Source organism: Nesoenas mayeri, assembly GCF_963082525.1.
Source record: "Nesoenas mayeri genome assembly, chromosome: 1".
NCBI lineage: Eukaryota > Metazoa > Chordata > Aves > Columbiformes > Columbidae > Nesoenas > Nesoenas mayeri.
In genome coordinates, this window is record NC_137541.1 from 196,494,702 (window position 1) to 196,508,514 (window position 13,813).

A 13,813-nucleotide genomic window follows, 5' to 3' on the forward strand; every position below is an offset into this window, starting at 1 on the left:
AACAAGTGATGCACAATGCAATCGCTCACCACCCACCGACCAATGCCCAGCCTGTTTCCGAGCAGTGATCCCCACACCCAGCCAACTCCCCCCATTTTTTGTTCAGCATGATGTCCGATGGTCTGGAATATCCCTTTGGCCAGTTTGGGTCAGCCATCCTGACAATGAGAAGTTCTTGACTTGGTATAAGCACTACTTAGCAACTTAGCAACAACTCAGTGTGTTATCAACATTATTCTCATCCTAAATCCAAAACACAGTACTATACCAGCTCCTAGGAAGAAAATAATCTCAACCAAAAGGTGGACACTCCTTACCTGGTATTTCTCTCTGCTTTTTGTTTATGGATATTTCTGTTAATTGGGGATTTGGTTGAATATCGCCTGTTACTTCCTTTCGGTGACTGCTCATCTCCCATTCTGTCATCTGTACCTATTGCTAAAAGGTATGAGCTCTAATAATTGATTTTGAAGAAAACAGAAAACTAAATCCTGTATATATAACATCTTTGGTTGGCATTCTTGTATCTGCAGCCAGTTCCTCCAAGATTTTAGTTACTTGCACTGTAAGGGTTTCCGAGACAGTGGGGTAATTTGATCGGTTTAGGAATGGTGCAGAAATAGCCTGGCTCAGTGTACAGCTGTTTTAAAAAAAAGATTCTATACAAATGAGGGTGAAATTTGGGAATGGAACTTTCATTCATGTTGTAGAAGAAAATGCAATATAGTATTTAACATCTGTAAACAGGTAATTATGAAGAACTAGGAGTCTGTTTAATTGGGAGTTTAAAATTAGTCCCTAAAGAGAAAATGCTTGCAGGTTATGAGGGACCTTCTAGTACACAGTGCTAACTGCACGTGTATGCAACATTCTAAGGAAGTGAACGCCCTCCCAAAATGGGATAAAACTCTATTTAGTAGTTTTTATTTAGAAATAAATCCAAGGGTGGGTGAATGAAAGAATAAAGAGTTTCTGGGGTTGAAACAAATACCAAATCCAGAACCCAGCCATTATTTGGAAAGTACTTCTCATGTCTGAGTAAGGACATGAGCTTGAGCTTAGCAGGCTTAGAAGTAAGCTTTGATAAGAAAGATTGAAAAATTATCTTCCGGGAATTACTTTAAGTAATTATTTTGCGTTTTCTAAAAGCATAAAACTACGAATTAAACTCACTGGAAGCAAGAAGCCTGCAAGAGTGTGGTATTGAAAAAACCTGACCAATGTATAATTAGAGCATTTAGGAAAGATAAATGAGGTCAAAGCATTTCTTTTGCATGAACCGTTATTTACAGGGAATAAAGAAAAAGCTATCTCAAGCTAACAGTGTCAGTAAAATGACTTTTAGCTCAAATTTATAGAAATCCATTTTTTTAAAAAGAAACTTGAATTTGAGATTAATAGTAATAAACGACTAAAACCGAATGGTCATCACTTAAGTGATCTGAAAGTAGTCAGGAGTGACATGCTGAGTGTGATCTTTATTCCTTCTGAGGAACAGATGATGGCAAGTATAATGGCCATCTTTAAAAAGAAAACAGTGCAGGAGTAAATGGTTGGTTTTTATTATAAAATATTATAAAACCAGTGTATTCATCAGGAACCTCTCGTGTTCACCACATACATAAACCTTCTGGAGGAAGGGATGCTTTATGACCCAACAGTTTGTTTTTGTTACAGAATTATTTAGGACTGTCAAAAATAGAGGTCACTGTAAACTGTAAGTTAGAGAATTTCAAAATACAAAGCTGGGATTTTTCTAGCATTGTAAACCTTTTATCTGAACTGATTCTTAAGATTCACTTCAGAGAGTTGCTGGAGAGGTGTACGTATTTTATTGGTGTGAGTCATCTGTCCTATTTTGAATGCTGTCTGACAGACACTATGGGTATAGAAGGAATTAAGATGTCTAGCTCAGACACAGGAGATTATGCTATAGACCTCTGAGATAAGGAGAAAGAGATCCCACCATAGGTATTGAGGCAGTAAATTCAGAAGAAATTCAGGGTTAATGAATGCAAAATAATGGTGATTGTGAAGCTGAGTGAACTATGCATGTACAACAGGCTGTTTCTGCCTGATTTGAGAGTCATTGTGAATCTGCAAACATCGTCTCACTGCTGGTGAGACTGTGGAGAAAAAGGGAATTTAGGACATACGTAAAACATAAGGCTACTCTAGTGCACCCATGGTGCATCCATAGCTTCGATGCTACCCAAGTTTGTGAATCATACTCAGTGGTCAAAAATACAGAATGGTACCATTTGAAAAAAAACCAACCACAAAGTAGCCCAAATTTCATCAGCTTGGGAAAAAGGCAGCTGGTAGACTAGAACACACAATTCACTTAAAACTGTAATAGAAAACAACTATTTTTGTTTCTCAGATGTGAAGTGGTCACAGAGCAGCTTTTAACACAATGGAGGTTTGTGGGCTTTTTAAATTTGTTTCTTTTTTTCCCAGTGAAGAAGGAAATTGTAGAATGTGTGCTGCAGAGCAGGAGACGCTATGGAGACCTTAATTGTGAGTGGGAGGAAAAAGGATCCAGCGCCTTTGTGAAGTTCTGTTTCATTGGTAAATACTGAGTAGGGAGATCTAAATAGGATTTTGCCTTAGGATTTCCACAGAGAAATGCTGAGAGCTGCAGGTGTGTAGCAGAAGTGTCAGTTCTATGCGCCTTGCTGATGCTTTTCCCCGTACATTTTAGCCATTGCTGGAGATTGATTTTGCAACATACACTGATCACACTGGGTTAGAGTAAGCAGCTGTTTAGTATGCTTCATTCTAAAGGTTTCTTATTGGTTTAGTTTTGGTTTGTTTGTTTTGTTTAAGGATAAAACTTTTAATGATGTTTCAAGAATGTATTGTGTTTTCTGACTTTAGCAACTGCTTCATTTTAGTTTGGGAAGGCTCTGAAGCTCACAGCATTACAAGATCATTGTTAGTGCTGAAATGTTGGCAGGAGTCTAAAAAATTTGAGTGTGATTATAGATACTCTAGATGGTTTCTTTATGTACTTGATAAACCTGTACTACAGAGAGTATCTGCATTATGGTCTAGGGGCTCAGTGAGACAATCTTTGAAAATCTTGCATCTCTCTTAAATACATTCAGCAAGGTGTTTTCATGTCCAGCAGGAAGTCTAACAACCAAACCTTTTTTGTCAGTTTTGGTTTGATAACATAGTACACAAATTTAACACATGCATCTTACTCTTTGTGCCTTCATTTGGGAAGTGGAAAAAAAAATATCCACGAAAATGAACGTATAATATTTCAGAACAGCAGTGGGAGGAAACTGCTGAAAAGTCACAGAATCACAGAATGGTTGGGGTTGGAAGGGACCTCTGGAGATCATCTAGTCCAACCCACCTGCTAAAGCAGGTTCGCCAGAGCAGATCACACAGGAATGTGTCCAGGTGGGTTTAAATGTCTCCAGAGAAGGAGACTCCACAACCTCTCTGGGCAGCCTGTTCCAGGGCTCTGGCACCCTCAAAGTAAAGAAGTTTCTCCTCATACTCAGGTGGGACCTCCTGTGCTTCAGTCTGTGCCTGTTGCTGTTCATCCTCTTGTTGGGCACCACTGAAAGGAGTCTGGTCCCATCCTCTTGACACCCACCCTTGAGATATTTATAAACATTGATGAGGTTGTCTCTCGGGCTTCTCTCCTCCAGGCTGAACAGACCCAGCTCTCTCAGTCTCTCCTCAGGAGAAAGGTGCTCCAGACCCCTCAGCATCTTTGTATCCCACTGCTGGACTCCCTCCAGTAATTCCTTGTCTTGAACTGGGGAGCCCAGAACTGGACACAGTACTCCAGATGTGCTCTCACCAGGGCAGAGTACAGGGGGAGGATAAACCTCCTGCGACGTGCTGGTCTCATTCATTTTATTAGTCTGAATGACTTTTGTTGAGTGATTGTTGTGATTTTATCTCAGTAGTCACACCTAAGAAAGCAACCCACTGCAGACAAAACAATTGCTTTTAAAGAATGAAATATAGGGTATATTTTTACCGACAACCTTCCTTTAAGTATCTGTTTTGCACAGTTACTTCTCATTATGGTGTTGGTTTTGCTTTCATGGGCTTTAATGTCAAACCTGCTGCCAACATAATTTGCAGGAAAATGGATGTGGGGTGGCTCATCCTTAGGTTGAGTTGGATGCCTCTTTTCAGCTGAACAGAAAACAAACTAAAATTACCAAAAATATATATATTTTTTTAAATTCTGTGTCATTCGTTAGTTGTCTTAAAATTGCTGGCTGCTCGGCCAAGTAAAAAGAAAATTTAGACTACAAACTTAGGGAGTTTCTGCTACCATAATATAGCCAATTATGTCTGGGGATTTTTTTTGTTTAGAGGTTCTAATTTATGGTCAGGTTATATTTTTCCATGTTGTCTATATCTTGTTCAGCCCGGTGAACGTTCAGTGCCTGGCAGCAAGGTGGCCCTCCAGCCCTTACAGCTCTTTGGTTATGCAGCGTGATCACCCTTATTGGCACCTTTAATCCAGTGTGAATTTACCAATGTGAACAGAGGAGCCTCAGCGCTCTGTGTCTTCATCCCTCCGTCTAGTACAGGCCTGTGCGGTGGGTTTGCTCCTGCTCCCGTCATGCGGTGTCAGTCCCCTGCAGCTGTGGCAGTGGCCAGCTGTGGTTACCACTGAGTATACAGACTGCAGCACTATAATTTCCTTCAGGGATTTTCCCAGTGCTTTTATCACTTTCCCACACTGCGCCAAAAAGGAAACTCCAACCACATGGCTGTTGGGGATCGAGGAAATGATCACTGCTCTCACGCCTGGAATGCAGTGAGAAAGACAGACCAGTATATATTTTCTGGCTTTTACACAGCTGAATGCTCTGTTCCACAGCAATGTTACTCTCCTGATATTTAGTGTTTTAATGGTATTTCAAATGATATACAGGCTAGTAGTTACAAATCTCTGAACACAGTGTCATAATCTCAGTTTTGTAACAGGAGACAAGGATGTTGAAATAGATACAATTTATAAAAGGATTTACTTTCTTGAATGGGACATGGAGGAAATGGCAGTACATAGACCCAAAATCTGTGTCCATGAGATCTCTGTCTAATCCCATTGGCAAATGAAGGTCGATATAACTTTATCTCATGCCTGACTCCCGCTCAGGTTCACAGGCTGAACATGTGTTGTGGTCAAGGCATACGCATCCTTACAAATCTTTTTCCCACCTTTAAAGTTTCCTTTTCTTAAGGGCTCCATGAGATCAGATCGAGAAAATATGCCGTCTCCTTGCTGTTTGTTTGCCTGTTGAGCCTATGTTTTAAATTTAGATGAAAAGCAAATTCTGATTTACCATTCCCCTTTTGCCCGTTCTTCTTTTTTCTAGTTATGGTTCTAGTACAACCCTGTTGTACTTGAGGCTCTCATCTCCTGTTAGTTTTTTGGCTTCTGTGCACAGCAAGTTGATGTGGACATCAGTTACCTCAAACAGTTTGAAACAGACCCTTTGCTACAGTGTCCCGTGCATGTTCTTATGTCAGAGTTGTGAACATAATGAAAAAACCTCAAATCTTTAACTTTCGGTGGTGAAAAAGTGTTTTTAAACAAAAAAATAAAACGCCAACAGTAATATTTTTGATATATGGAAGAAAGCAGGCCTTAAAGTCTAATTCTTTCATATATGACTGTTACGCTTAAAGAAAGTAAGCTGTTTGGGGTTACTGTGTTTCTACTCCTTCCCCTCTACTTCGCCCTGGTGAAACCCCATCTAGAATAATGTGTCCAGTTCTGGGCCCCTCAGTTCCAGAAGGACAGGGAACTGCTGGAGAGGGTCCAGCGTAGGGCAGCAAAGATGATTAAGGAATTGGAGCATCCCCCTTATGAATAAAGGCTGAGGGAGCTGGGGCTCTTTAGCTTGGAGAAGAGGAGACTGAGGAGTGACCTTACTAATGTTTATAAATATATAAAGGGTGAGTGGCACGAGGACGGAGCCAGGCTCTTCTCGGTGACGAACAATGATAGGACAAGGGGTAATGGGATCAAGCTGGAACACAAGAGGTTCCACTTAAATTTGAGAAGAAACTTCTTCTCAGTAAGGGTGACAGACACTGGAACAGGCTGCCCAGGGGGGTTGTGGAGTCTCCTTCTCTGGAGACATTCAAAACCCGCCTGAACATGTTCCTATGTGACCTCACCTAGGCGTCCCTGCTCCAGCAGGGGGATTGGACTGGATGATCTTTTGAGGTCCCTTCCCATCCCAAACATACTGTGATACTGTGATACTTTTTTCTTTCTTCATCTTGGAAAGCAGATTGGGTTCTCACTGCTACAGGAGTATAACTATAGGATACAAAAAAGTCAACAAAATATTTGAAAACAGATTTTTTTTTTTTTTTCCTCTCCCAGTTTTAAAGTCCAAAATATGTGTGAAGTCTTAGGTTTTCACTACCGAGAGCTCTAAGTAACCTGTCTGTAGTTCCTTCTGCCCTTGACTGTTGTAAGTAGTTCAGTTTTACCTAATTCATACTCTTAAGGCTTATGTAATCCTTTCACTTATGTCAATAGGAGTTTGTGGGTGTGTAGAGACTGATTTCTAGGACATTGCCTCAATAGAAATTACCTTCTATTTGTACACGTAAATTCTACTAAGGCTTTTTTTTTTTTCTTTTTGATTATGTTTTACTGGAAGAAAGTGAGAACAATTAATTTGTGTTGTTCATCAAACCATTTAAATTTTGGCCATAAACTCATTTTCTTTGTAAGTCTCTGCAATAATCCATAACATTAGTTTAAGCAGTGAAAAATACAGAACTATATTAGAAATTCTGCCCGTCATTTATGGATTTAGTGAAGAGATATGCTGGTATTACAGGTTTGTAAAAAGTGAGTTTGCATGGTGCCTTTCTTTGATTCTGAAGTCTTTAAAATGGAAAATTGCTTTCAGCCTTATCTTTTTGACTTGCTGTGCAAACCTACCTGTTGCACATCTTTGCATTTCCACCACCATAAACCAAAATAATAGTCTAGAAACATTTTAAAAGCTAAAATGAAAAATGCAGAATATTTCTGCTGCTATTGTGTAATGAAGTCTTTTCTTCTCTTTCTTCACGTGGTGAAGCGATTCTAGCACAGGATTTAATAGACATGATAACCTCTAACAAAGCTCTGGTGCACTGTTGCTTTTTACATTTACTTGAAGATCTACACATGTTCATGGTTTGCTATAAAAAAAAAATGAAACCCAAGAGGAAATAATTTCAAATACCTGCATTATGCTACATGTCAGTTCAATGCACTAAACAACTTCTGTGAATATTGTGTGGACACAAAGCTGCTTCTGCATGTGGACACACATCCACAGCAGTGACAGCTGGGATAGGAGAGAAAACCTGGGAAAAGGAGCAACTGTGGAGAAGCAGCCCATAATAAATGGCTGCGTAAGCATTTGGTGTTCTTCATGAATTACGTTAACATTCCAAGATATGTTGCAAATAAAGACTTGTGCACAACTGTATTTTCTAGACTGTGTTTTCTTTCATGTAAGTTATGGCCTGGAATAACTGTAAAGATAAATGCTAATCACACTTTTAATAGCAGAATTCTGTGGCTGAGGGTATTTTGTTTGGCTTTCATTTCATTGGCTTGCATATGAAGTTTTATCTGTCCTAATAACTAATCATAGCAAAATCAACAGTTTTCATTTCAAATAGCTAAAGCAGAAAGGATCGTGGTCCCTAATCATTGCACAGGACTCCGCTGTATGTTTATTCCTTGACTTCTGCTGCTCAGGGGTAATTCTGAACTACCTTGTTCATCAACATGATTCATAATATTTTCCTGTATGTGTCATGGGCATTAAAAGCACGCTGTGCGTTGATAAGTTAAAATCCTTTGATACTATGTGTTTTAACATACTATTTAACATACCCTGGAATGATAGGTTTCTGAAATGCCTATACGCTGAATTATATGTTCAATTAAGGCTACAGGTTCAGGTGTCTGTGGTCATAGGGAGATTGGAGTTGTAATAATGCTAACATGATAACATTCTACCTTGATCTGGCTTGAACACATGCTATTTGAGATCAGAAACTCTGTTTTCTGAGCTAAAATGCTAAATGATGAATAAATGCGACTGTGATGAGATATATTCATATATCACTCAGGTTTCTATTCTAAAATAATAGTTTGTTCTTTATTGCAGCTTCCCAAAATATATTAAGAGACAACATTCCACAAATATTAACTCTGTCATTTAAAGTTGAAGACGTCAGTGTTGCCATGACAATATAAAACCAAACTGATACGTTTTATACAGTCTATAGACTTTTTTTCACAAATTTTCCAAGCAGATGCACTTTTATTAGCTTATATGGAAGTAACTTTTAGCTATGATTGTGTTAGCGAGAAAAGAGAAAAAGCAGTCGTTCAATAGTTGCATACAAAATAGAACAAGAAAACAAGCAGAAAAATGTGTGTACAAAAAGGCTGAAAATTACCCGTGCTAGAAAGAAGCAGGTATATTTTGTTACTGTGCTAATTGTGTTTGAGAGAATTTCCCGTTTCATCTCCAGATTTCAGAGGAAAATTGAAGAGGAGAAAGGTGTACTTGGAGTATTATATAGGGATAATCCCTGATGACTAGGAGTTCTGTTGCCTGAGGTTTCCTTTCAGTATGACAGTGTCGTTGAATTCTTTAGTGGTTCCAAAGGGCGCACCCAAAGAGCAAGTGACAGCAGCGGAGGGAGAAGGAGGAGACACAGTGTGTAGCACCCTTTGGATGGAGAGTGTGGGCAGCCAGCAGTGTGTAAGAACCGGGTCAAAAGGAAGCTATGAGATACTGTTCCATCAGTCTGAACACTTGGCGGAAACATGAGGCTGACCCCAGAGTGTACCTGGCACAGACCTATAGGAGTTGTTTTTGGAGTTAGCCCCATGCAAAGGTGCCTAATGGCTTCAGTAACATAAAAAAGTGGAAAAAGACACAAATTATTTTATGAAAAGAATGTTATATAATGAAATCATTAATGAAATATATTCATGTTATTAATGGTAATTATAATGTTAAGGGTTTCATCAGCAAATACAACATTGTAATTTTTCCCTCCCTCAATTCATTCACATGTGTGCGTAGTCAGGTGCTGATCTCTTTCTGAATTCTGGTGAATGGTTGGTGCTTTCTCTCCTTGTTTGGCATGTTGGCCACATTTGCACATGTTAGATCTGTCCAAATGAGATCCATAAGAGTGATTTTTATTTGCCCCTGGAAGAAGTTTGAATACCTTCCCCAGCTGCTCTATAAGTGTTTATATAATACAGGCCTTTCTTGGCCAGGGCAAGCAAAACTGTGCTGCTGTCCCTGTTGGTTAAACCAAAACTGCATCCTGGTGGTGGAAAACAGATCCCCTCTCAGATGGGTGGTGGAAATGTCTCAGTTGTACAATGACACCATGAAGTATAGGAGGCTGTGTCATTTTGCCTGGTGCTAAAAGTCCTAAAGCCGCCTATGTGTTCTCTGGTTAACCAGTGCTTGCCAAGAGGGGAGGAAAGGTTGGAAAACAGACGTACAAGCAAAGCAAAAAAATCACAGAAATGTGGCAGATGAGCCCAGAGTAAAAAAGCAGAATGAAAAAGTGGAGACAGGAGACTGTGGGGATGATCTGTCTTCTTATGAGAACACCAGTTTACATTAGCTCTTGTTTTTGGCCAACATCTGGTAGAAACAAGGACTTCAGGTGCATTGTCTTTATAGATGTCTGAATTTCTTATATTAAGTTTAGGTAGATCAGTGATGTTTTTTTAGGACATTCCATCTTAAAACTGATATATCAAAGTGACTGCCTGCTTCTTTCTGATCTCTGTATAGCACCTGAAATACAGTGAGCGCAGCATCCAGCACAGTGAGGGAACTAAATACGCAACTTCCAGAATGCATTGACTTTTACATTTAACAGGTGTGATGCTTCAGCTGGTGCAGAACAGCAGCTTTCCAGTAAATCTAATACATCAGCATAGTTCCTTCTTTGGATTTGTACTTAGCTCAGTCTTCTATATGGAAGAAGATATGTATGAAATAATTCGTTTTTTCAATGGTTACTCGCTTTCCTTCTGGCATTTTGGAGAACACTCTCTTCTTGTTCTTCCATTTCCCTTTAATTTGTTTGGATAAATTTTATTATAGCCAAATAATGCAATTGGCAGAACACACTGGGCACCTTATTGTAAAAGTAAATTTTTTGAAAGAGAATTTGTATTTTCTTCCTGAATAACTTTTCAAAAGGCCAATATTTAGAGTAGCAGTTGAAGAGTACCCTCTAGTCTGCCATAGTAACAGCTACATTTTATTTAATTTCAGTTCTGACACATTGATATTTGGCATTTTTAGGATATGAGGGATAATAATATTTAAGGGATTATAATATTTAGGGGATTACACCCTTGAAAAAAAGGTTTTTTTCATTTTTCCTGGCAAATAATGTGTTAGTGATGTTCATTGCTATTATTGCAATATTGCAGACTAAATGTCTTTAGTAGTGGTTTCTTTGTTTTTAAGGCATTGCTGAACGAATTTTCCCACTTGTATTCATGCCGTATCTTATTTCAGTAGGAACACACAGTTCTTGCTGACTGATATTCTTGCCTGGTTTTGGTTTCTGTACTTCCTGAACTGTTTTGAGGTATGTTGGAAGGACACTGTGACAATACAGGAGTTGCAAAGAGATTCTTATTCCTTACATGATTGTTGTTTTTAGAGGTGAAAATATATCCCATTTTAACACTCTTTTAAAGTGATCTAAAGGATGTGATAATACATGGCGAGAAATGAAGATTCAGAGGCAGGGTGACCATCTGTAACTTGGTCTTTTAGTCTCAGAACTGCAATATAACAGCACTATGCATTGGTGTTCTAGACTTACGACTTGAATAAAGGTCTCATAAGCTTCTCCTTAAAGGTGTGAAAAGGGAGAAAGAAATAAGCCCTCATTTTTCAACTTTGTCCTTATCTGTATTTCTTCAGCGAGGGAGAGGTATAGTGCTTGAAGAACATCCCATTGGACATGAGTTATTAATGACTAGGCATCTTTTATTGCAGAGACAGATTGAAATGTTTAAAACACTTTTTTTCTTAGACCCTGATTCTTTCAAGCACTTATTTAATGTCTTTGAAGCTGGGGTGTTGGTTTCTTGAATTGCCTTGCATTCCTTGTTATCCAGTTATTCATTAGTATTGCAATGGAATCTATACTTTGGTTGCTGGTAGAGACTCTGTGGTAGAGTTAATCTGAGCCTGATCTGTGAATACTCCTTGAAATATCCCTTTACTTTGGCTCCTCTCCCAAAATGCTGCATTGCTACCTACCTTTTCTCATCCCTTCACTTCTCCAAAGTAATCATGTTTATTTTACTTCCTTTCCCAGTGTGCTTCATCTAATTCTGTTGACCGATAAATATTGCATCTTAAACCATAAGTGCAATGTTGTCTGGCTCCCATGGCCTCTAGCTGCATGAAGAACTCTTCTACATACCTTTTTGTTTCTAGGAACAATCCAAAGTTTTGTTTAAGACTCTTCACTGACTTACTCTACTCTGAAACACAGACCTTGGGTGGGAACCAGGCTGTAGTAGGAGCTTACACATTCCACTTATGTATGTAGACTGTTTAGTAATATTAGAAGTGAAGGTATAATTTAATATTTTCCATTGTTTCCCTTCACTTTGAGAACTTTTAATTTTGAATCCTGAAATACTACCATTGGATTTCCAGGAAGCACTAGGAGAATTCTATGATGCAACTGGGAAATCTTTCTCATAGTCCTTTTGGGTGTCTTAACTTTTGCCAAAGGCTGATTGGTTGGTTTGTTGTTTGTTTTTCCCTTTTCGTTGTCATGGTTGCATTCGTAGCTGGGTGTTTTTAAGTCTCCTGAATTGTGCTCGTTTTCATTGACTCCACTCAAGGTCGTGTATTGGACTTTATGTTGCTTCAGACCTACTTCTAGGTTTGAGTCTTTGAATTATGAATTTCATTTCAAGAGAAAAACTTGCAACAATTATTTAGAATTTTTTTTTTTTTTTGCATTTGCTTTAGCTATATGTGTTGAATATTTAGGGCATTAATGGCACACAATTTTAAAGTTGTGTAGAGCAGCCAAAGCAGAAAATGGAGAAATACTTTCCTAAGTTCTTTAGAAAGTTAATCTTTACAATCAAGACTTGCTAAGTCTTGATTTAGGCAAGATGTCATGGGATTTTTTTGTCATCAAAATAAAAAAAAAGATTGATAAAGCTTAATGCCATATATATGTAGGGGTTCAGTGAGTTTTTAAACTTAGTGAAATCTACTCTCATTTGGGTTTGAGTCCAGTGACCTCATATTTTATTTTGCTTTCCTTTCCGTTAATTGTGTCTTGCTGCTGTTGCCGTGAGGCCACCTTCTTACCATGTGCTCCGTCACCTGGAGTCACCTTCAGTTCCTCCGGTTCCTCTCTACAGACTCCATCCCTGCCAAGTATCATCTAGATGAGACGTAGCCAGTTTGTATGGGTTTCCACTATTAAGTTCTTTTAAGACACCACTGATCCTCAAGCGTGTCTTCGTAACAAATTTAGTATTTTCAGAGTTTTCTTTTAAATATGGCACATTTAACTAAAATGTAGCAATTAATGAGCAAACAAAAAACCTGTGGATCATTCAGTGTTGTTTCTGGTAATGTGCTTATTGTGTTTGTTATCCATATCTAGCAACAGCTGTATTCAAGAAAGACTAAATATTAAAGACAAAGACTGTTTTATCCACAAAATAGCTTAGTGCTGTTCACTAGGTAAGAATAACTGTTGGCGTATTTTCACAGGGCATGAGGTGCAGAATCATGATCTAGTTATTTCACAAGAGATGATTTGATGGAGAGTGATAGTTGTAATAGGAGAGGAGGAGGAAGAGGAAAACTAAAATAAAATATATGATAATATATGATTTTTAAAAATTTGTAGCTATCGAAAGCAAGCTGAAATTTTGTCAAGTTAATACTGAAATACTTAGCCCTTACCTTGAGATGGAATATATTATAGTAATATACTCTTCTTACTGCTGTCACTCATCTATATTTTCATACCTGTGCTGTCTAAGATTGCGTACGACCGCTCTCAGGAGATGTATCTGGTGGTAGCAAGTGCTGCAGGTGCTATATGGAAGGAAACAATGCTACTGCTTACACACTTAATGCTTTTCTCAATAAAGGATGCTACAAAGAGCTAAGTATTTTTTGTTGCGTATGTATAAATACACGCATTTTTTCTGTGTATCTTTTCAGCTCATGGAAAAAACCGACAGGGAGTACTACACTCTGGATGATATGTTTGTTTCCAAAGCAGCCAAAAGAGCGCGCAGTGGGGAAGAGGAAGAAATACAAAGAAGAAAAGCAATACATGAGCACCAGCAGCTTGCTGCACGCATGGAAAAGTGCCCACACTGCTTTGAGAGCAGTGAACTTTCTAAACATCTTATTATTGCAATTGGCACCAAGGTAAGAAAATAGCTATTTAACACAAATGTAAAAATAAAAAAGATATAAAGGAAGGCAGTGTTAATGTTAGAGTTCCTAAGCTTAAGAACAAAATTGCTTCTGCAAAATGATTTTTTTGTTCTGCATCTTATTTTCCATGTCCTTACAATTCATTTCACAAATTCCTCAAGGGTGAAGGAGAAAAAGATATAAATCTGTCATGAATTATAAAGCTAATCTTTGATATTAGAACTTCAGATTTTCTGGATTTGTGGAAGGCAGGAGCAATAATGAAAGATCTGAGTGCAGAGATTAAACTGTAGGTGGACTTGTCGAAG

At 38.4% G+C, this 13,813-nt stretch overlaps 1 protein-coding gene across 2 annotated transcripts in view; it reads left to right on the forward strand.

Annotated features, from left to right (window-relative positions):
* CWF19L2 (CWF19 like cell cycle control factor 2) overlaps positions 1–13,813 on the forward strand; it is a 68,960-nt gene that overhangs the window by 47,118 nt on the left and 8,029 nt on the right. For both annotated transcript variants that reach the window (XM_080342140.1, XM_080342141.1), the window contains exon 13: positions 13,284–13,496. In XM_080342140.1, coding sequence (XP_080198266.1) covers positions 13,284–13,496 — 213 coding nt within the window. The remainder of the gene's footprint in view (positions 1–13,283; positions 13,497–13,813) is intronic.